At 50.7% G+C, this 24,055-nt stretch overlaps 1 protein-coding gene and 1 pseudogene across 3 annotated transcripts; both read left to right on the top strand.

Annotated features, from left to right (window-relative positions):
* Positions 1-1,301: 1,301 nt before the first annotated feature.
* Positions 1,302-22,799, top strand: NRROS (negative regulator of reactive oxygen species). Of its 3 annotated transcripts, none has more exons than XM_003895324.5 (3): positions 1,302-3,033; positions 14,721-14,841; positions 20,549-22,799. In XM_003895324.5, exons 1-3 carry the CDS (start codon positions 2,927-2,929, stop codon positions 22,517-22,519), a joined length of 2,199 nt encoding a protein of 732 aa, XP_003895373.2. In that variant the 5' UTR covers positions 1,302-2,926; the 3' UTR covers positions 22,520-22,799. The 3 variants fall into 3 exon arrangements, with proteins under 3 accessions (XP_003895373.2, XP_021790760.2, XP_021790759.2); XM_021935067.2 differs by lacking the exon at positions 1,302-3,033 and adding an exon at positions 11,942-14,399; XM_021935068.2 differs by lacking the exon at positions 14,721-14,841 and having other exon boundaries at positions 2,879-3,033.
* Positions 3,033-4,377, top strand: LOC103882510 (annotated as a pseudogene).
* Positions 22,800-24,055: the final 1,256 nt, after the last annotated feature.

Genomic DNA, 24,055 nt, shown 5'->3' with positions numbered 1-24,055 from the left:
AGAGCTCACGACCAAGTAGGAGGATCCAGAGCTGTGCAGTCAGACTTCCAGCCTTGCTGGCGTGTTCTGCTTTCAACTGGAATCTGCGTTGGTTTCAGCTGGACGTCCAGGCTTCCACCCACTGAGCCAGCGTGCTGCTAGACTAGCGGAGGGCTGCTGGTGTTGCCAACCAACTGGCTTGTCTCTACACATCCCTCAAGACCACTGGGGCCAGGTGCGGTGGCTCACACCTATCATTCCAGCACTTTGGGAGGCTGAGGTGGGCAGATTGCTTGAGACCAGCCCAGACAACATGGTGAGACCCCTGTCTTTACTAAAACTACAAAAGACATGGTGGTGTGTGCCTGTGGTCCCAGCTGCTCAGGAGGCTGAGGTAGGAGGATCACCTGAGCCCAAAGGTTGAGGCTGCAGTGAGCCTTGATTATGCCACTGCACTCCAGCCTAGGCAACACAGTGAGACCCTGTCTCAAAAAAAAAAAAAGAATTAAGAATAAAAAAGACCATTGGTTTACTAGATTTTTTTTTGAGGGGTAGCAGCTGCCTTTCTCAAAAGAAATTCTATAGAGAACCCCAATGTATAAAACATATCAAAGTGGAATTATTGGGATGAGGAGGGAATGGGGTACCTGGATCCCACCTGCCAGTCTTAGGCATTCATGAGGAACCCGTGAACCTGCTGAAGCCTGTAAAAGGGCTTAAGCAGAGAGTGAGATGACCCAATGCACATTTTAGAAAGATGCCTGTGGCTGCTGGGTAGAGCCGACATTGGAGAGAGACGAGATTCGGGGCGGGGAGCCAGTTTCAGGAGGCTATAAAAGTGGTCCAGACGTGAGCTGATGAGGTCCAGACCCAGGGCAACAGCCTAAGGACGAAGAGCAGGGTTGGATTCCAGAAACATTTCTGAGCTAGAATCAGCAGGAATTTGTGCTCAATTGGATATGAAGGGTGAAGGCTGTGAGGGCTGGGCTGCCTGGGCTGAAATATACTGTAAAGTGTGACAGCTGTACAGGAGAGAAACTGCTGGGACAAAGGATAAGAGTTGAGTTTGGGGCCAGGCACAGTGGCTCATGCCTGTAATCCCAGGACTCCGTGAGACTAAGGTGGGCGGATCACCTGAGGTCAGGAGTTTGAGACCAGCCTGACCAACATGGTGAAACCCCATCTCGAACAAAAATACAAAAATTAGCTGGGCGTGGTGGTGGATGCCTGTAATTCCAGCTACTTGGGAGGCTGAGGCAGGAGAATCACTTGAACCTGGGAGGCAGAGGTTGCAGTGAGCTGAAATCGCACCACTGCTCTAGCCTAGGTGACAGAGTGAAACTCTGTCAAAAAAAAGAGTTGAGTTTGGGATACATCATGTTGTGGTGACTCTGGGACATATAGTAGTTGATTGACCAGTAGAGAGTTAGAAAAGCAAGTCTGGATCTTCTGGATCTTCTCTTGTGGGAGAGAATGTTGGAGCTAGAGATTAAAATTGGGGAGTTATCAACAGATTGGTAGACACAAAAGACATGGAGTAGAGAATGTGCATACCGGAGAGAAAGAGGCCTGAATCAGGCACCTGGGTTTGTGACAATTTGGTCTTTATTTAGCTTTTTCACTGGTGTCATTGTTATTACCATTATGAGAGAATATTTTATTTTTTAAATTATTTTTATTTTTTTAAACACAGGGTCACACTGTATCGCATAGGCTGGAGCGCAATGGCGTGATCTCGGCTCACTGCAGCCTCAACCTCCCTGAGCTCAGGTGATCCTCCCACCTCAGCCTCCCAAATAGCTGGGACTACAGGTGCGTGCCACCAGGTCTGGCTAATTTTTAAATTTTTTGTACGTACAGGGTCTCAGTATGTTGCCCAGGCACTCAAGAGGTCTGCCTGCCTTGGCCTCCCAAAATGCCAGGATTACAAGCCCGCGCCTCTGTGCCCGGCCATGAGTGAACATAGTAGAAAGCAGAGACAATGTGCAGGATGTTTGGAGTGAAAAGGACTTGCTCCTGTTCTCGTAGGATGGACAGTGCTACACACAATCACAAATCACAGGCTACAGGAGAGGCACCCAATCCTGCAGGACACTTCAACGTTCCAGATTAGAGGGGGAACAGAGATCAGAACTGGAGGTCCCTTGCCTGAGCTCCTGAGTGTGGTGGTCCACGCCACTCACTCTGCATGTAGCAGACACTAAATATTTCACCTTCTCTAGACGACAGCAGTTCCTCAAGACCAGGAGCGCTGGGATAATGCATATAAAGCTCTTAGCACAGTGTCTGGCGCCCCTTCGATGATGGTTATATTATCAATTTTCTTATTCCTTTGAATTACTGGCCAGAGCTGGCAGGGAACTTTGCACACATCAGGCACAAAAAACCCGTCCATGCAGTCTATGATCAGGAAGCTCGCGGCACTCTGACAGTCCACGACAAAGCAATTCCCCTTCTTTCTAACACAGCGAGGGTCCGTAAAGGAGATTATCCACAAGGACTAGCTGAGTGGATAAAAAGACAGACTAGCTGAGTGGTTGACCCTTCCAGACGGCGGGCTGCCCCTCTGTACACCTGCGCTGCGGTTCCCAAAGTCGGCCTCAGCTTGGTCCTTGGCTGGAAGCTTGTAGAAAAGTTTCTGGGTCAGCAGACCTCACAGGCAAGGGTCCCCTAGCTGGCCACCCCAGCTAGGCACCAAGGCAGGAAAGCCGGGGGGCCTCGTCAGCGTCGCTGGAAAACCATTTACACATCCCCGCTGCTTGGCCACCAGGCCGGCAGGTGCAGGTGTCGGCCCAGCTCCCGGCAGCCCGCCCATCCCCCGCACCCCGCGCTGCAGTTCCCTCTGCGCAGCCCGGTCTGAGTGAGCCTGTGCCGAGTCGCCCGGCAGCCCGCTCTCCATGTGACTTCAGTTTCCGTCTGTTCCTTCCGCTGGTGCTAAAATAATCTGATGCCCCACAGAAAGGAGGGAGCCCAGCCCCGCGTTCGGCTGCTCTCGAGGAGGCCGGAGCCCCGGAGAGGATGCGCCCCGCGGAGCCGCCTGCGCCTGCGGGAGCCGTGAGTATTTCCTGCGTGGGGGCGTCCCCGGGGGACTTCTCCAGGTGGGCGAGCTCGAGCGAGGTTGGGCGGTAGGAGGTCAGGTCCGTGGCCCGCAGCTCAGGGCTGAGGAGGAAGCTGTGGCTTGCTGCATCCAGGCGCCGCGCTTCTGTGCTGGGCGTGGGGGCCGCGGCTCTGGGTGGAGGTGGAAATGCCTCCCTCCAGGAGCGCTTAGAGCTGAAAAGCTGGCGCGGTGTAGTGGAAACCACCAGGGCTTCAGACTCAGACGTGGGTTTGAGTCCTGGCTCTGTAGGGAGCGTGTGAGCAGACAGTGAAGGTTTCCGAGCCTCAGTTTTCTCATCTGCAAAATGGGAACAGCCATGCTCCCTCCCTGGACTGGGCGACTGGATATGATGGGACGGCTCTGTGCACACTCAGCATGCTGAGCGCTGGGCTCTCCTTTCCTGTCCCACAACGTGGACTGAGAACCACTGTTTCATAGATGAAGACGCTAAGGCTGGTTAACAGCTACACCTGTTCACAGATTCCGTCCATGTGCCAGGCCTGTCCAAGGCCCTGGGGATACAGCTGTGAAGATGTGCAAAGCCCCTTCCCCCACAGACAGTTTGTCCTTGGGAGATCCACTGGGGCTCTGTGACTTGGATCCTAGCCTAGCCTTAGATCCATGGCTTATCAGAGGGAAACTAAGAGGAGGGCGACTCAGACTGGGATGCTCCTCGGTGGCCCTCGTGGCCTCTCCATGTGGGTCGGCTTCTGAAGGGGTCAGCATACTTCCCCAGGTACCCAGGAGCTAGACGGAAAGAAGTAAGGAGCCACTGGTGTGGCTTTGTGCTGCCTCTGAGACAAGGCGAACACGTGCCAGTTGGTGGCTGGGACTGGAGGGGGCCAGGTCAGGGTCCTAAGAATGGAGCCTCAGGACGGGGCTGGTCGGGGCTGCTGTGCTTCCGGAGGGGCTGAGGGGACCCCACTGGAGGCTTCTTCATGATGGGTACAGCCTGTTAGGAGTCTGGATGCTAGAAACACTCAGAGTCTGTGGAGCTGGCCCTCCGTGCTTTCCTGTGTGCTCCTTCCCTGCTGGCTGTGACACACAGACTGTTCCTGTGGATGCTGGGGGGTTGCTGGGCTTTACATACAATACATATTTATTCTCCTCACACACCCCTCAGGTTTGTATGTGTATGCCTGATAGTTCCTAAAGATTATAGAATCATGGGCCCAGGAAAAAACCTTAACTCCTGCCTTTAGGTTTAAAAAATAATAATAATAACTCAGCTTCACAAAGAAGGCACTTTAAAAAAAAGATTATTTATTTTTAGAGACAGGCTCTTGCTCTGTGGCCCAGACTGGAGTATGGTGGCACGATCACAGATCACTGCAGGCTGAAACTCTTGGGCTCAAATGATCCTCCTGCTTCAGCCACCTGAGTAGCTAGGACAACAGGTGCACGCTGCCATTCCAGCTAACTTAAAAAATTTTTTTTGTAGAGACAGGATCTTGCTATGTTGCCCAGGCTGGTCTCGAACTCCTGGGCTCAAGCAATCCTCCTGCCTTGGCCTCCCAAAGTGCCGGGAGTGTGAGCATGAGTCACCACACCCAGCTTTCATGTAATGAGTACCCTCATGGGAACTTCATGAAAACACATGTAAACATAATCTCTCATAGTTTTAAAATTCATCATCCAAGAGATCCTGCTCTTTGATAAAGAGACATAAGTTGGTAGGCTCCAAAGCAGAGAGTAGACGCCTAGTATCTTTGTTATGGACATTAAGAATACATTGACCTTTCTGTCTCTGGTCTTGACTCTTTTGGAAGAGAGATGCTAGTACTGATGACAACCTGCATTCTGGCTGCGGTGTGCGTCCACACTGCAAAGTGTGCGCAGACTCTCGTACGGACAATGACTGTGCCTCACATCATGCTCAGGTCCGTTTCAGAGCCTCAGAAGTTAGGGGAGGGTGGACTTCCAACCATGACTGAAAGCACCGTCTTTCTTAGGACATGCTGTGTCTATAACATACTTACAGGTGTCTGCACTCACCGATGCTTGTTGAGGTGTCATTACACATCAGTGACAAACATCATTTTTTTTGCTTTTGGTAGAACTTGTTTATTGTACTCACTTTCCTCCCACACCATTTTTCTCAACTTCATCATGAAACAAATGTCATGTGGTCAGTCTGTGATGAGGCTCAGGGCTAGGTTAGGTGATTATTTCTGAAAGCTCAGAGAGGTGAAGGAAAAAGGACATCAGTGCTTGGATCTTATAAGCCTCACATGCAACGATAAACCCGAGTTCAAGGATCAGATTCTTAGACTGGTTTGGCTGCAAATGACAAAAAACCAACTCAAATATGCTTCGGAAAAAAGAAAAAAAAAGGATTTATTGTTTCAAATAACTGAAAATTATATGGGCAATAGTTTCAGGCATGGCTGGGTCCAAATGCTCAAACAGCGTTGCCAGGAATCCCTCTGTCTCCATTCCTCAGCTTTGCCTTCCTCTCTGTGGGCCTCATTACCAGGCAAGTCCTGGAGCTGGTGGCAAAGATGGCTGCCTGCAGCTCCAACTATATCCCCACTGGTCTGGCCTCTGAAACAGAAAGAGCAAGTCTCCTTTCCATGAGTTCTAGCAGCTGCCCTTGGATTGAGTCTCATGGGCTTGGCTTTTATGATGAGCCTGTGTTAGGAAAATGGAGTTGCTCTCACGGGCCCAACCTTATTCATAGGCCCCACCCTGGAACCAGAAGTTGGGATCAGACCCCAACATACACAGACTTTTTAAGAAAGGAAGGGGGTTGGTTGCACAACAGTGTGAGTGTACTTAACACTACTGAGTTGGACACCTAAAAACGGTTAAGATGATCACTTTCGGCCAGGCGCGGTGGCTCACCCCTGTAATCCCAGCACTTTGGGAGGCCGAGGCGGGCAGATCACCTGAGGTCAGGAGTTCGAGACCAGCCTGGCCAACATGGTGAAACCCCATCTCTACTAAAAATACAAAAATTAGCCGGGCATGGTGGTGCACGCCTGTAATCCCAGCCACTCAGGAGGCTGAGGCAGGAGAATCGCTTGAACCTTGGAGGCTGAGGTTGCAGTGAGCCGAGATCACGCCACTGCACTCCAGCCTAAGCGACAAGAGCAAAACTCCATCTCAAAAAAAAAGATAATCGCTTTCATGTTTTGTGTATTTTACTACAATTAAACATTTTCTAAAGAAAAAAAGGAAAGAAAGGGGTGATTTTCTCAAAGGGGAATTGAGGAGTTGTTACCAGAAGGAGAAATGAATGTGAGTAGGCGAAACCAACCAATTTCCAGAGCGAACGGAGTCAGGTGCTGAGACCAAACCAATGTGCCATTTCTGACTTTAATGCCTGAGGGATTTTAGACTGAACAGAGTGAAGAAAGAAGGAAGTGGAACCTTGTCATGGTCCTCACCCACGAGCTGGGCGCGAGGAGCGGCTGGTACTGGATGGGCTCCATGCGGCCGCAAAGCCTGGTGAGGTCACAGGGGCTCCCCTCCTCCAGCCCCAACCCAAAAGGTTGCCTAAGGCAGATGCTGCGCCATGTGCACCAAACAACTTTCTGCAGCCACCTCCAAGAAAGAGGGATTTCTCCCAGGAGAGAGCACGTAAGGCTCCGTCTTTTCACCTGTCTATTCTCAAGCAGGACCTGAGTGTCTGAGGCAGCCCCACACCCACAGTGCCTGGCAGGGGCTCACCCTGGGGTACACATCGTGTTCTCCTAAGCTCATGTCACTCCATTTGAGATGTCAACTGGACACGGACTCCTGCTGATCCTCCTCCTGTCATTCACTCCTCTCCTGGTCCAGCCCTGATCCCTGAGATCTCTTCTGCCCTTCCAGTGTCTCCCCTCCGTGGTCCTCAGACACCAGGGCTGAGCCTTTTCCCTTGGCCCTGCAGGGTCAGTGGGGAGTGGGGCTTTCCCTGCCTGGCCCTGGACCACCTCCTTCAACTTCAGCAAGTTAGTGGCCTCCCGGTCACTAGCCAGCCTGGCGCCCTGAGACCTCCTCACAGGCCTCCCCCAGTGGCCTTTCTCTTGTTCTAGGTCATTGGGCCCTTCCTCAGGTCCTTAAACTGATGCTTCCATTTGGCTTCTCATCTCCTTCCAAATCCCCAGTTTTCTTCTAGGCTCTCTGCCTCCTTTAGAAGGCCTCTGGCAGCCCCCATCTTGCTTCGCCTCCACAGAAGGCCATGGTCCCATGATCTACTCAGGGGCGCTGTTCAGAATATCAGGCACCGCGTGGCACAGCTACTCAGGAGGCTGAGGCAGGAGAATCGCTCAAATCCCAGAGGCGGAGGTTGCAGTGAGCCAAGTTTACGCCACTGCACTCTAGCCTGGGTAACAGAGCGAGACCTTGTCTCAAAAAACAAAAGAAAAGTTAAATCACTTGATATGCATTCTGAAATATTTAGAGGAAAGTATATCAGTGACTGCAATGTACTTCAAAATGCACAATGAGGCCGGGCATAGTGGTTCACGCCTGCAATCCCAGCACTTTGGGAGGCCAGGGCAGGCAGATCGCCTGAGGTCAGGAGTTTGAGACCAATCTGGCCAACATGGTGAAACCCTGTCTCTACTAAAAATACAAAAATTAGCCAGGTGTGATGGTGATCTGTGGTGATCTGGTGCCTGTGATCCCAGCTACTCAGGAGGCTGAGGCAGGAGAATCTCTCGAATCCCAGAGGTGGAGGTCGCAGTGAGCAGAGATTGTGCCATTGCACTCCAGCCTGGTGACAGAGTGAGACTCTGTCTCAAAAAAAAAGAAAGAAAGAAATGCAGCATGGGTGGTGCTGTGTGCCTGTAGCCCCAGCTACTCGGTAGCCTTAGGTGGGAGGACTACTTGAGGCCAGGAGCTTGCAGCTGTAGTGTGCTACAATCCCGTCTGTGAATAACTACTGCACTCCAGCCTGGGCAACATAGCGAGACCTCTAAAAAAAGAAGAAGAAAGAAAGATGGACAGAAGGATAGATAGATGGATAGTATGTTGTTGGGGAAAAGCTAAATGACTAACAGTACCTAGTAACTGTTCACATTCCTTGTTATAAAAACCAAATAATAAGAAATTAGAAAACTTCCATTGGAACAGTAACTACCTGAAATACACTGTCACATGAATTACCAGGCTATTGCTCCACTGAACTATTCGTTTGTGATGAGGAGGTGATACCAGCACTGAGCCTGGCAGGATGAATAAGAGCTTTGTAGGTGAACGAGACCAGCGAAGGAGCCTTTCCCACAGAGGAAAGAGTATGTGGGCATGCGTGATTTAGTCAAGGATTGCAGGCATCCCAGGGTGGCTGGGGCTTGCGGTATTGAGGTTGAGTTGATGCAGAAGTCACAGACCTGGGTCTGAATTTTGGCTCTAACATTCTCTAGCTATACGGCCTAAACCTATGTGAGCCTCCATTGACCAAGTATGAAATGGGGATGACAACATTTACCTGCTAGGATTTTTGTGGGAATTATACGTAAAGCACCTGGTACAGCCATGTTCCAAGGTGAGCACTCGATAAGCGTGAGCTGTCACAGTGAGGAGCCCGGACAGAATCTGGGAGCCATTATGCAGACCTTGAACAGCACTGAGTTGACCTTTGAATTGGCCTCTTGTCAGGAATCCGTGTCATTTCATTCTTCAGCTGTACAGGTTCTCAGGGAAACCAAGTAGTCGAGATGGGGAGATGTATTTTCATTGTTTTTCCACTGTGGCCACTAAGCCGCTGTCATCACCCATAGTTCCGGCCAACAGTCTACCCTGGACTCTGAGTGCTCTTTTGCCCCTGGACATCCTAGGGTCCACACGCTGCAGCTCCCAGGGGTGGGAGAAGGGACGAAAGCTCCTCCTTCACTGTATTTCCTTCAACACCAGCTCGCTGTTTGCACAGAAGAACTCCACTTTCCCTTTGATTAATGCACCACTTTGTCTCACTATAGAAAGTGTCTGTCCCCCTCCAGTGGGGGAGTGTTCTCCCACGGGCCTTGGAGGACTTGGAGGTGGGGTTCCCCCGCCCACTGAACTGGAGTCCAAAACATTCTCTCACGCTGACAGAGCCTTTCATCACACACTATCTCATTCAGCCTTGACACAACCCCGTGAGGTCAGCAAGGCAAGTGTCGTCCTCCACGGCCACCACCAGAGTGAAGGAGCCAGACTTGGGCCCAGGTCTCCTTCCCCAGCCCAGGGTCCCTTCCTCTACACAGATGCCACCTGCTCCTTTGTGTCGAGAAGGGCGGTGGCAGGTGGTCGCTCCCTCGGAAGTGACCAGCGGGAACAAACTCATGATGCTGAAGGGAAATTAGATGCTACTGCGTTAGGCGGCTGAGTGCCCATCAGCAGAGGTTATGTGGGTCTCTCCTATAGAAATATAAAATATTAAATATTATAAAATATAAAATATTATTTTATTATGAACATCTTTCTGCGTCAATCAATATATTGCTACCAAAGCATTTTTTATCACACCACGTCATTCCTGTCGTATAGTTTCATCATAAGTGATTCAGCCAGTGCTCCCGTTATTGGACTTTTCATGGTTTCCACTTTGTTATTATTACTAATGTTACAATGAATACTCCTTTTAAAATATTTTTATGTACATTGTATTTCCTTAGGATAAATTCCTAGACATTGAATCAAAGAGAATCCACACTTTCAAGGTCTTTGATAAATTGTGCTAAATTGTCCTTCAGAAAAAGCGTGCCAATTTTCTGTTCTACCTGCAGGGTGTGAGACAGTTCTTGGGGGGAAAAAATTCAAAACCTTTGTATTGCCTATATTTTAACAAATTCATTATTAAGAGAAAGCTAGAGAAGCAAATCACAAGCTGTAATTCACACATCACAATTCTAAATGTTTGCTGTTCCAGTCCTCAATTTCAGGTTCTTGTTAATGCATCCACCATTTGAATATTCACTTTTTCAAAATACAGGAATGTATTAATTTACCAAAGATCCCAATCGGTTTTTTTCTTTTTTATTTTTTGAGATGGACTCCTACTTCGTTGTCCAGGCTGCAGTGCAATGGCAGGGTCTTGGCTCACGGAAACCTCCGCCTCCCCGGTTCAAGTGATTCTCTTCGCTCAGCCTCCCAAGTAGCCGGAATTACAGGTGCCTGCCACTATGCCCGGCTAATTTTTATATTTTCAGTAGGGACGGGGTTTCACCATGTTGGCCAGGCTGATCTCAAACTCCTGACCTCAGGTGATCCACCCACCTTGGCCTCCCAAAGTGCTGGGATTACAAGCGTGAGCCACCGCGCCCAGCCACCTGGCTAATTTTTGTATTTTTAGTAGACACGGGGTTTCTCTATGTTGGCCAGGCTGGTCTCGAACCCCTGATCTCAGGTGATCCACCCACCTCGGACTCCCAAAGTGCCGGGATTACAGGTGTGAGCCACTGTGCCCAGCCTGTATTTCCATTTTTAACATGACAAATGTTTTCTAAGCACCTTTATGAGGAGAGTGTTTGAAAAAGATACGTTGGTAATTCCTGGAAATATGGGGACAAAGATTACCATAATTTTACCTCTGTTTTCAGGAACATTTATTTCATTTTCCTTGTTTTTAAATGTGAGTACTTTAAAACTTACAGAAAAGTTTACAAGAAAGTACAATGCTAAATTTACCGAGTAGTAATATTTTGCTTTACCATCTCTACTGAGCCATTTGAAGGTAGGTTACATAAATTACGGACACCATGAAAGTGCCCTGTAAGTGCTTCAGCCTCCCACAGTGCTGGCATTACAGGCTTGAGCCACCGCACCTGGTCGCAAAGAAACATAATTTCTAAAACAAAGGAGACTCTTTGCAGCAGCTGCAGGTTCTTCTTCCTCACTGTCAGTGTTCTCTTGTTGCAGAATACAACCTCCGTTCATGTTGTTTTTATGAATGAATCTTTTTACCACTTTCTTGCTATGACCAGGTCTGGAGGCTGAAAACCATGTTGCCTAAAAAGCAACACCACATCTTCATAGACAAGGTTGGTTCTGGAGTAGACTCACAGCATTCCATAACTAGTTAGAATGCAGCAGTGTTCCACATGGGCCAAACCTTGTCAAGACAGGAGCCACAGGCAACTCAGGGTCCCGGAACACTCACCAGCTGGCAGCCCCTCGGGAAGCTCCTGGGCTTTCCACCCGTTCCGGGATGCTGGGCACGTGCTGGCTTAGATGCCCTCTTACAGCTGCAGGCGCTGTGGCGTGGCCCTCAGCCCTGAGGATGTGTGGGGGGAGAGGAAGCAAGTCCTGTACTCGCAGGGGATGAGTCATGGAATTTCTCAGGGAGATACGGCAAGCCGATTGTTTACCTTGGACTCTGCAGTGCTATGGCTCTGAGGAAGCTCTCTGCAGCTACACACTCTAGGAAGAGGGTTTCTCAACCTCAGTGGTCAGTATTTTGAAAGCCTTTTATTTCTTTACAGTCATTACATCTAATTTAGCACTGGGTCATGGCCATTCTCACATGATTGTATCAGGCAAGGTCCAACCAGGAAACAGAAACTGCCCAGATTATTTAAAACAGAGGATATTGAATGCAAGAAAGTGGCAACACATGATGGAAGAGGCTGAGAAGGCGAATCAGCAAATACCCAGTCAACACAGCGACGAGCAGCTTCAGGAAGCTTCTTATCCTCACCCTAACTCGGTAGGGTGAGGATGAGAGGAGGAGGTAGGCCAGGCACCGTGGCTCACGCCTGCAATCTCAGCACTTTGGGAGGTCAAGGCTGGTAGATCACCTGAGGTCATGAGTTCAAGACCAGCCTGGCCATCAAGGTGAAACCTCATCTCTACTGAAAATACAAAAATTAGCCAGGCGTGGTGGCACGCGCCTGTAATCCCAGCTACTTGGGAGGCTGAGGCAGGAGAATCGCTTGAACCCCGGAGGCGGAGGTTGCAGTGAGGCAGGATTGCAACATTGTACTCCAACCTGGGCAACAAGAACAAAACTCTGTCTCAAAAACACAAAAAACAAAAAGAGGAGGAGGTGGTGTCACCAGAGCCTGGGGTCAGCGGAAGAAACTCTAGGATGTCTGTGTCCAAGGCAGAGAGGAAGGGAGAGAAATACTCTGGACTCTTTCTGCCCTCTGCTCTCTGACCTCCAGGAGTGGCTTCCGTTGACTAAACCGCTGGAGGCCAGGTGACAGCAGCGTTCGAGATTCAGAGCCTTCAGAAGTCAGAGCCCTGCCACACCGAGGGCAGCAGGGAAGGGGAAGGCATGGCTCTGGGGACAAACCGCTGTAAGCCAGCACAGTCGTCTGTGCCCAAAGTTAGCCTTGCTCTGCAATTTATGAATGTAGTTTTTGATTGAACCTTCCTGCATACCTTTTACACATCTGGTTGGTGTAATTCATCCTTCCAGCCACATTACTCAGGCCTTTATTTTAGACTTTGTGGAGCTGCTGAATTACCGTGGAGATTACACAGGAACAACCAGCACTCAGTCAAGTCACTGGTGTTTGAAACTCACAAGTCGTAATTAATAATTGTGTTACTACCTTTGCAGCTACGAAGCCCTTTCACATACATGAGACTGGTTTATTCTCATGCAACTCTGGAATAGTTATCGTTACTCCCATTTTGTAGATGGATTCTCCGAGTCTTGGAGACTTTGAATTCCTGAAGGACAAATAACAAACAACAGAGGCGGAATTCAAACTCTAGTCTGCTTGGTTCCAAATTCCCTGATCTTCCCATGATATCCTGCTGCTTCCTGCCAGAAGGAGCTACCCAGGGCCACAGCAAGAGTTTTTCTGGGCCAGTTGGCTGAGTTTAGGAGGAAGGAGAGGATATGTTTTAAACTTGCAAAATTCTAGATGACCCATAAATTAAAATGCCGTTGCTGAGTGTGACGCGAGGCCTGTCTTGCCTTCCAGTCTGAAGGTTACCTCCTCACTGAAGGACCTGCACTCTTGCCCCTTACACATCTAGATTCAGTTCTTCAATATACAGGGCTGGCTGTTCTAGAAAGATCGGAGTCACCGCAGTGGGTGCCACCCCACACCTGACAGAGGCGGGCAGGGAGGAAGGGAGGGTTCTTACCTCCACATCTCCCTCAATAAAATTCAGGATGCCCAGTGAAATTCGAATGTCAGATAGGCAATTTGTTGGTATAAGGATGTATCTAGCATTGAAATGATGCCCTGTAATTTACTAAATCTGAAACTATGCAACCTCATCTCATGGTGGGCAGTGATGTGATCCCAGGTTTCGGGGCGTGGGGGCGGGGAAGGGTGCTGGGGGATTCTGAGGTCAGGAACCCACACAGCTCTACTTTTGCCCTCTCTCCCCTGTGCCGGCCACAGGGTAGTGATTCCTGTGTGGGTGCAGAGGCAGAAGTGGGTCTGGAAGGGGATTCCCAGTGTCTGGCAAGTTCTGGTGAATTCCGCATTGGAGATTCTCTCTGTAGTAAGGGGAGTTGGCCTGGCCTGAAGTGAAAGCTGGCTTACTCGGTTTCATTTAGCTCTTCAGTTAGTCTGTTTGCACTGGTGGGCATTCAAATCTGATCAAGAAGGTAAAATGAGCCTTCAGGATCCCTAAATACATGTGAAGAAAGGAAAGAGGAGGCCCCTGAGTGGCTGGAGCGAGCAGGTGGGATGAGCTGGTGCCGCTGGCCCAGGAGAAGATGGGAGGGCACACACTGGGCCTCAGGTGGGTGTCAAGGAAGGGGACAGACGGAATGCTGGGGCCGGCTCTTGCTGCTGGGTCTGCAGAATGCAGAGCTGGGGGCACGCACCAGGCGTCAGGTCCCCAGCAGGGCAGCAGTGGGTGCAGCCTGACTGCTGGGAGCGTCTGCCCTGCTCACTCATCGGAGCTCGGGGAGCTCGGGGGCTGCTCTCAGCCCTGCCGCTAAGGCCATCCACAACCTCCAGTGGTGTCTCTGAGCCTTTGTTCACCTGGCACATGTGATGAGTATACTGCGTTTCCTTTTTGGCTCCTCTTAGTTCTGAATCTCTGCTGGTGTGTGTATGCCTTCGAGCCTCCTCATTACCGCTGTTCCGTGTGCACCGGCCAGACAAGAGGGCTGGCAACCTCGTTTCGTTAACCGTCTTTATTCTATCCAAAGTTTTCTTCTTCATTTTCCCCTCCATTTTTCCCCCTGTCCAGGCAAAACATCAAACCTCTTTTTCCAAAGGGTCATAGTGAAATGAGTTAACCGAAGAGGTCCGCCTCACATCAGCAGCTGAGTAGTAACTCTGTGGGACAGGGGCTCCAATCCGTTTCCAGTCTCAGTCCACTCTCCGATTGTTCATTCACTCACTCAGCAAGGACTTACTGAGCTCACGGGATGCATCAGGCCGATTGGAGCTGGAGGCAGGAACACTTCAGCAGAATTACGAAATATGGGAAACTCCAGGTGACCAGAGGCCTGGTTACTCAAGCCTTATGCTTCTCCCTTCTGTGCTGGACTCAGTGAAGTTTAGTGTTCAGCCACCCATCCATCAAAGGGTAGAGGCAAAATGAAATTGAGTCCTTGTCAACAGTTTCAGTGAAAGGCTGGAAGTCTTGGCTACATGGAGGTATTTGAGTAACCCGTGGGCTGCACCTCTGTGGAGCTGTGAGCTCCGTCGAGCTCCAAGACCACATAGAACTGGAACTGGCTCTTTCTCCCGAGAATACAAACAGCCCCCTGGGATGTCCTTCTCTGACTTGCTTCTTCCCTGCTCTCCGTCCACAGGGCTGCCCTTGAGATGGAGTTGCTGCCCCTTTGGCTCTGCCTGGGTTTTCACTTCTTGACAGTGGACTGGAGGGACAGAAGTGTAATGGCCACAGCAGCTTCCCAACGGGGCTGTAAGCTGGTGAGTTTTCCCTTGAACCCTGTTCTGTCAGTTGCTCCTGTCCTGACAAAGCTTAGTCCATTCAGAAAAAGCTGACGGATTGTCCATCAGGAAGGGCAGAGAATGAAGGAGCCTGAATCACTCTGTGCCTGCCTAGCACAGTGCCATGTGCAGCTGCCCTTTAACCACAGGAGTTTAAGCTGCTGCCTGGGAGACAGTCCCTGCCCCACCCTTCTCACACCTGCTGAGGATAGGAGGCATCCGAGACCAGCCTAGGGCAGCCTTCCAGAACAAGAACAACTTGTTAAAAATCTGGATGATTCAGGCCGGGCGCAGTGGCTCACGCCTGTAATCCCAGCACTTTGGGAGGCTGAGGCAGGCAGATCACTTGAGCCCAGGAGTTCAAGACCAGTCTGGGCAACATGGCGGAACCACATCTCTACAAAATACAAGAATCAGTCAGGTGTGGTGGCGCACGCCTCTAGTCCCAGCTACTTGGGAGGCTGAGATGTGAGGATGGCTTGAGCCCGGGAAGTGGAGGTTGCAGTGAGCTGAGATCATGCCTCTGCACTCCAACCTAGGTGATGGAGCAAGACCTTGTCTTTAAAAAAAGAAAAGAAAAGAAAAATTCTGGGCGCGGTGGCTCATGCCTGTCATCCCAGCACTTTGGGAGGCCAAGGCGAGTGGATCACCTGAGGTCAGGAGTTTGAGACCTGCCTGGCCAACATGGTGAAACCCTGTCTCTACTAAATTAGCTGGGCGTGGTGGTGCATGCCTGTAATCCCAGCTACTCAGGCGTCTGAGGCAGAGAATCGCTTGAACCCAGGAGGCGGAGGTTGCCATGAGCCAAGATCACACCACTGCACTCCATCCTGGGTGACAGAGTGAGACTCTGTCTCAAAAAAAGAAAAAAACAAAATAAAACAAAAAACTGAATGATTGAGCTGCACTGATGGTATGAGAATCTCTGGGTGAGGTGCATGAAGGCTGGAGAAGCCCGCCTCAGAGTTTGTGGACGGGTCGACAGCTAAGGCTTACATAGCTGTAGGGAGGGTTTGCTGCCATGTTGTACTGCAGAGCAGCAGCCTGGACCATGCTCGGGCTAAGAAGACCCAGAGAGTGGATACCCAAGCCTTTACGGGTGCCTTCTCTAGGGCTTTCAGCCTATATGTGAAAATAGACTTGGGTCAAAATTGAGAAATTTCTAGTAATTGTCCCCTTCACCTATATAACAATGATATCAAAAGTCTGCTCGAGAAACACATATTTAGGCCAGGTGTGGTGGCTCACGCGCCGAGGTGGGCAGATCACGAGGTCAAGAGGTCAAGACCAGCCTGGCCAACACAGTAAAACCCCGTCTCTACTAAAAATACAAAAATTACCCAGGTATGGTGGCACGTGCGTATAGTCCCAGCTGCTTGGGAGGCTGAGGAAGATCGCTTGAACCCGGGAGGCGGAGCTTGCAGTGAGCTGACATCACACCACTGCACTCTAGCCTGGGTGACACAGTGATACTCTGTCTCAAAAAAAGAAAGAAAGAAAGAAACACATATTTCTTTTTTTTTTTTTTTTTTTTTTTGAGATGGAGTCTCGCTCTGTCGCCCAGGCTGGAGTGCAGTGGCCGGATCTCGGCTCACTGCAAGCTCCGCCTCCCGGGTTTACGCCATTCTCCTGCCTCAGCCTCCCGAGTAGCTGGGACTACAGGCGCCCACCACCTCGCCCAGCTAGTTTTTTGTATTTTTTAGTAGAGAGGGGGTTTCACCGTGTTAGCCAGGATGGTCTCGATCTCCTGACCTCGTGATCCACCCATCTCGGCCTCCCAAAGTGCTGGGATTACAGGCTTGAGCCACTGCGCTCGGCCGAAACACATATTTCATAAACATTTCTTGAACCATATTATATACTAGGCACTGGGAAGACAAATTGGATGTCAGGGCTAACACATTCAAATATGTATTCTTAAAGCAGATTAATCTTTAACACCCAACTGTCATGGTTTTTAACCTCTTTTAGTAGTAACCTATAACCACTGTGCTAGAGTATATTCCAGCATGACATAGGAGTTACGGGCTAGACTGGCCCGGTTTAAAACCCAGCCCCACCCTTAGCTAGTGACATTGGGGCCACTCTAGGCCATAGTTTCTCCATCTGTAGAATATATACGTAATAATAATATCTACCAATAACATCATGCTGTGTTGACTGATGATTAAATGAGTTAATACATGTAAAGCACTCAGGACAGTGCCTGGTAGGTAGTGAGTGCTATGCGTTTATCCATTATCACTCATATTATTATTAATCTCTGCTATGTTTGACCTCCAGCATTCTCTTACAGAGGCAATAAAGGATTAACTGCACAGTAGTTATTCAGGGGTTCCCAGGCACAGGAAGAGGAGAGATAAATGAATAGCCTTTCAGAGTTCAGGCTAGACCCTCTGCTTGGCACTGTCTGGCCCAGTGGGTAGGAGTAGAGAATTGGCTGCCAGGGAGCCCAAAGAGTGGGTTTCCTGCAGCTGTTCCTAGTTGAGGACTGAGAATTGGAGAGTCTGGGTGCCCTTCACTTGCCCTCATCACATTATCTATTTGACCTCATTAGAAAGTAGACGTTGGCCAGGTGTGGTGGCTCACAACTGTAATCCCAGCACTTTGGGAGGCTGAAGCAGGCAGATCACCTGAGGTCAGGAGTTTGAGACCAGCCTGACCAACATGGTGAAATCCTGTCTCTACTATAAATACAAAAATTAGGCAGGCGAGGTGGCAGGCGCCTGTGATCTCAGCTACTTGGGAGGCTGAGGCAGGAGAATCGCTTGAACCAGGGAGGCCGAGGTTGCAGTGAGCTGAGATCACACCACTGCACTCCAGCCTGAGCAAGAGGGCAAGACTCCGTCTCAAAAAAAAAAAGAAAAAAGTGGCCGGGCGCGGTGGCTCAAGCCTGCAATCCCAGCACTCGAGGCCTGGACGGGCGGATTCAGGTCAGGAGATCGGCGACCATCCTGGCTAAACTCCGTGAAAACCCCCGCCTCTCATTAAGAAATACAAAACTAGCCGGGCGCGGGTGGCATTTCTGTAGTCCCAGCTGCCTCGGGAGGCCGGAGGTGCAGGAGAATGGCGAACCCGGGAGGCGGAGCTTGCAGTGAGCTGAGATCCCGCCACTGCACCCGCAGCCTGGGCTTATGTGGAGCTGCACCCCGCCCCAAAAAGAAAGAAAGTGGACATGGTAAGCTTTTCTGGGATGGCCATGTGGTCCTTCTACATCACTTCAGCAGGGCCACTGGGAGTTGCAGAGGTGTGACCCCTGACTGCAGCAGCTGTGGAGAAACAGCGTCCCACAGCGTGAAGAAAGCCCCTGATATTCTCCAGTGAGTCCCCACACAGGGAGGAGAGCAACACTCACTCACATAAAGACACACACCTGGCCGGGCGCGGTGGCTCACGCCGGTAATCCCAGCACTTGGGGAGGCCAAGGCGGGTGGATCACCTGAGGTCAGGGGTTTGAAACCAGCCTGGCCAACATGGCAAAACCCTGCCTCTACTAAAAATGCAAAATTAGCCCGGCATGGTGGTGGGCATCTGTTATCCCAGCTACTTGGTAGGCTAAGGCTGGAGAATCGCTTGAACCCGGGGGGCAGAGGTTGCAGTGAGCCGAGATGGCACCACTGCACTCCAGCCTGGACGACAAGAGTGAGACTCTGTCTCAGAGAAAAAAAAAAAAAAAAGTAAATTCTCTTCCAGAGTAATTTGTAATTATAATGCAATCCCAATCAAAATACCAAAGAGGGAGGGGGGATGTGGAAAGACCTTGGCAAATCCATTCGAATGTTCATCTGGAAATTAGAGAAACCCAAATGCTCAGCGGTAGGAAATGACTTAAGTAGATCATCCTAATAATTAGAGCTAACATTCATGAAGCACAGTAAATGTGTTTCACGTAAACAGTTGCACTTGATCCTGAAAAAAAAAAAAAACCCTATGAGAAAATTACGGGTATAATTTCGGTTTTACAGGCAGGGTAATGGAGGTCTTTTTTGGTTCTGTAACCATCCAAAGGTCACCCATTTGATCAAAAGCAGAGCCATGGAGCATTGGCCCTGGAACTCCTGCTCTCAACCACCGTGCTGTTCATGAAGTGAATGCATATGCTTCCTAAAAGGATCATGATCAAATGTATTTGTACTGCCAAGGCAGTAAGTCTGTCGTATGTTATTGACAGGGGGAGAAAAATAGGTGACTGAACAGTTTGCAGAGTATGGTTTTATTTTTGTTTTTAGACAAAGGTAGGTAATATCTTAGGAAAGATCCAGAAAAACATGGAACAGAAGGTGACTGGTGTTTCTCTGAGAGAGGGGCTGAGGTGATGGAAGAGTTTAGCTTTCCACATGTCAATGCAGTATCCATGTTTAATTACTAGAAGGTTTTCTTTTAATTATAAGATAAAGAACCCGAGGCTCCAAGAAGTTCCATGCTAGTGGTGGTAGAGCCGAGACTCCGACGTGAGTCTGTCCTCCAAACCTGTGCTTCTCCCTCTCTCGCGATGTTTCTCCTGTTGCCGCACTTGCCCTCTGGGACTGAGCCCACAACTGCAGCCAACCGCTGCGCTCGTGTTACTGATGAACATGCACAAAGGAATGTCGTTGCTCCTCTGTCTTACCACTGAAAACTTTTTTCTGGCCAGGCGCAGTGGCTCACGCCTGTAATCCCAGCCCTTTTGGGAGGCCGAGGCGGGCAGATCACCTGAGGTCAGGAGTTCGAGACCAACCTGACCAACATGGTGAAACCCCATCTCTACTGAAAATACAAAAGAAGTTAGCTGGGCATGGTGACGTGTGTGCCTGTAGTCCCAGCCACTTGGGAGGCTGAGACAGGAGAATTGCTCGAACCCAGGAGGTAGAGGTTGCAGTGAGGTGAGATCGTGCCATTGCACTCCAGCCTGGGTGACAGGGCAAGACTTCATCTCAAAAAACAAAAACAAAAAAACCATTTTTGTCCTAGACACTTAAATGACATCCTATGGCTGATTGTTGGTTTTGCCAATTTTGCAAAACATGGGGCTGAATTACAGTATCCTGGCATGTGTGCTTTCCGCAGTGTGACCTGGGTGGCCTCGTGCCTCCCGCCTCCTTATTCTGCACAATCAGAGTAGAGCCCTGTTCAGCAAAAGCACTGGACTGGGTATTCAGAGCCCTGGGCTCCAGTCCCAGCACTGCCCCGGCTCTTCGCTTCTCCACTGCAGTCCCACTTTACTTCCCTGTACAATTCAGGATGGTGAAAGCTCTCAAGTCCTTTTTTTTTTTTTTTTTTTTTTAGATGGAGTCTCACTCTGTCGCCCAGGCTGGAGTACAATGGCATGATCTCGGCTCACTGCAATCTCCGCCTCCTGGGTTCAAGCAATTCTCTGCCTCAGCCTCCCAAGTAGCTGGGATTACAGGTGTCCACCACCACACCCGGCTAGTTTTTTGTATTTCCTGTAGAGACAGGATTTCACCATGTTGGCCAGGCTGGTTTCGAACTCCTGACCTCAAGGGATCCACCCGCCTCGGCCTCCCAAAGTGCTAGGATTACGGGCACGAGCCACTGTGCCTGGCCTTTTCTATCCTGTTTTGAAAATTTACATCCCTAGAGCCATCCCCAGCGGCTGCAGGGAAGTCTGATAAGTGAACTAAGTTTCTGGGCATAAATGCCTGCCTCTGGGCCTCCTCCCTGCTGACCAGTGTGGTTTTGGCCGCAGGTGGGTGGAGACACTGACTGCCGAGGGCAGAGCCTTGCTTCGGTGCCCAGCAGCCTCCCGCCCCACGCCCGGACGCTCATCCTGGATGCCAACCCTCTCAAGGCCCTGTGGAATCACTCCCTCCAGCCTTACCCTCTCCTGGAGAGCCTCAGCCTGCACAGCTGCCACCTGGAACGCATCGACCGCGGCGCCTTCCAGGAGCAAGGCCACCTGCGCAGCCTGGTCCTGGGGGACAACTGCCTTTCAGAGAACTACAAAGAGACGGCAGCGGCACTCCACACCCTGCCAGGCCTGCAGACGCTGGACTTGTCAGGAAACTCCCTGACGGAGGACATGGCGGCCCTCATGCTCCAGAACCTCTCCTCGCTGCGGTCCGTGTCCCTGGCGAGGAACACCATCATGCGGCTGGATGACTCCGTCTTCGAGGGCCTGGAGCGTCTCCGGGAGCTGGATTTGCAGAGGAACTACATCTTTGAGATTGAGGGAGGTGCTTTTGACGGCCTGACTGAGCTGAGACACCTCAACCTGGCCTACAACAACCTCCCCTGCATTGTGGACTTCGGGCTCACACAGCTGCGGTCTCTCAACGTCAGCTACAACGTCCTGGAGTGGTTCCTCGCGGCCGGGGGAGAGGCTGCGTTTGAGCTGGAGACGCTGGACCTGTCTCACAACCAGCTGTTGTTTTTCCCGCTGCTGCCGCAGCACAGCAAGTTGCATACCCTCCTGCTGCGTGACAACAACATGGGCTTCTACAGGGACCTGTACAACACCTCGTCGCCAAGGGAGATGGTGGCCCAGTTCCTCCTTGTGGACGGCAATGTGACCAACATCACCACCGTCAACCTCTGGGAAGAATTTTCCTCCAGCGACCTCGCAGATCTCCGCTTCCTGGACATGAGCCAGAACCAGTTCCAGTACCTGCCAGATGGCTTCCTGAGGAAAATGCCTTCCCTCTCCCACCTGAACCTCAACCAGAATTGCCTGATGACGCTTCACATTCGGGAGCACGAGCCCCCTGGAGCGCTCACCGAGCTGGACCTGAGCCACAACCAGCTGTCAGAGCTGCACCTGACTCCAGGGCTGGCCAGCTGCCTGGGCAGCCTGCGCTTGTTCAACCTGAGCTCCAACCAGCTCCTGGGCGTCCCCCCTGGCCTCTTCGCCAACGCCAGGAACATCACTACACTTGACATGAGCCACAATCAGATCTCACTTTGTCCCCTGCCAGCTGCCTCGGACCGGGTGGGCCCCCCTAGCTGTGTGGACTTCAGGAATATGGCATCTTTGAGGAGCCTCTCTCTGGAGGGCTGTGGGCTGGGGGCATTGCCAGACTGCCCATTCCAAGGGACCTCCCTCACCTCCTTAGACCTCTCAAGCAACTGGGGGGTTCTGAATGGGAGCCTCGCCCCACTCCGGGACGTTGCCCCCATGTTACAGGTCCTGTCTCTCAGGAACATGGGCCTCCACTCCAACTTTATGGCGCTGGACTTCTCCGGGTTTGGGAATCTGAGGGACTTAGACCTGTCGGGAAATTGCTTGACCACCTTCCCAAGGTTTGGGGGCAGCCTGGCCCTGGAGACCCTGGATCTCCGTAGAAACTCGCTCACAGCCCTTCCCCAGAAGGCTGTGTCTGAGCAGCTCTCGAGAGGTCTGCGGACCATCTACCTCAGTCAGAATCCGTATGACTGCTGTGGGGTGGACGGCTGGGGGGCCCTGCAGCAGGGGCAGACGGTGGCCGACTGGGCCACGGTCACTTGTAACCTCTCCTCCAAGATCATCCGCCTGGCGGAGCTGCCCGGGGGTGTGCCTCGGGACTGTAAGTGGGAGCGGCTGGACCTGGGCCTGCTCTACCTGGTGCTCATCCTCCCCAGCTGCCTCACCCTGCTGGTGGCCTGCACCCTCATCGTCCTCACCTTTAAGAAGCCTCTGCTTCAGGTCATCAAGAGCCGCTGCCACTGGTCCTCTGTTTACTGACCTGCCTGTGTGCCAAGACTCGAAACTTGGTCTGCACACAACAGGACATTTTCTCTTTTCTCTGCTAGCTTTCAAGATGGGATGCAGAGGCCAAGTCTGACGAATTGAAGTTTCAATTAAAATTTAAAATGTTTCCATTCCTCATCTCCACCCCCCGCCCCCCACCCAAGTTCTTTTTCCATCATTATAATTCATCCTCATTATCGTGGTAAAATATTTATTAGGTGACATTTTATAGAAATAAAAGGCAACGTGTCTCATAAATATTTTTTAAATTAAATACAGCTTGTGTGTATTTGTTTAATGTTCCTTTGTGGTTTCCCTTGGATTATTTTTTAATGTCCTCCCCTTGGTGACCTCCACAGAGCCGAAAGGGTCGCAATTCAATGCAACCTACTGGAAAAAACTCCAAGAGTGCGTGCTGGAGATGGTGAGTCAGTGCCCTGGGGATGCAGCAAGGCAAGGATTCCATAGCACAGTAACAACAACAACAACAACAACAAAGAATTTCAAACACAGCCAGAGGGTCTGACGTAAGATCGTAAGATGCGTCCGCCACTGCCGTCAGAATGGGCCTGCGATCCCAGCACTTTGGGAGGCGGAGGTGGGTGGATCATCTGAGGTCAAGAGTTCGAGACCAGCTTGGCCAATGTGGTGAAATCCCCTCTCTATTACAAATACAAAAATTAGCCGGGCGTAGTGGCCCGTGCCTGTAATCCCATCTACTCGAGAAGCTGAGACAGGAGAATCGCTTGAACCCAGGAGGCAGAGGTTGCAGTGAACCGAGATCACACCACTGCACTCCAGCCTGGGTGATGGAGCGAGACTCTGTCTCAAAAATAAATAAATAAATAATAAATAAAATAATGGACCTCTAGCTGGACCCTCTCCAGGTGCCCTGGCTTCATACCCAGAGTCTCTGGCAGATAGACATGACTCTTCCGTGGAGACACTGAGAGAGTAATAACTGGCCCCGAGTTTATCCAGTCAGTAAGCCGACTGCCAGAGCCAGTCCTCATTCTGAAGGGAAGTAACGAGGAAGCAGAAAGGAATGAATTCTGCTTGTGAACCCTCCTAACTCTTCACAAAAAATTGCTTACAACTTCTGCTATTCAATGACAAACAATGTTTGTGCTCCTCTCTGAGAGAAAGGAACAAAGACATGGCCCCCGTCCTTCGATAGTTTAGAATTTACACCGTCCTCAAAGTTTTTAATCCCTGCTTACTAAATCATAAAGGAATTAAACGTAACGGGGGAGGGGTGGGGAGGGAGAGAGGCTAGAAATCCCACAAACTGCTATTACCATGCAGACTGTCAGCAGAAATGTTTGTTAGGCAAATCAAAGAGAGAAAATCAGTGGTCTGTCTTTGACAAACTTCCCTTGGATGCTCTATGGAAGTTTGAACAAGGCCGTCTCAGGCCCCACATTCAACAGCATTAGCGGCAGGTCCTGTTAGGCTTTACCCTTATTATGACCCCACCTTTCCCTCCTGCACTGCGCCCAGCCTAGTGCCGGCGATGCCTCTCAGGTTACC

This window comes from Papio anubis, chromosome 2, assembly GCF_008728515.1.
Source record: "Papio anubis isolate 15944 chromosome 2, Panubis1.0, whole genome shotgun sequence".
Lineage (NCBI taxonomy): Eukaryota > Metazoa > Chordata > Mammalia > Primates > Cercopithecidae > Papio > Papio anubis.
The sequence above is the reverse complement of the archived record's forward strand: the minus strand, read 5'-3'. Positions and strand labels throughout refer to the sequence as shown.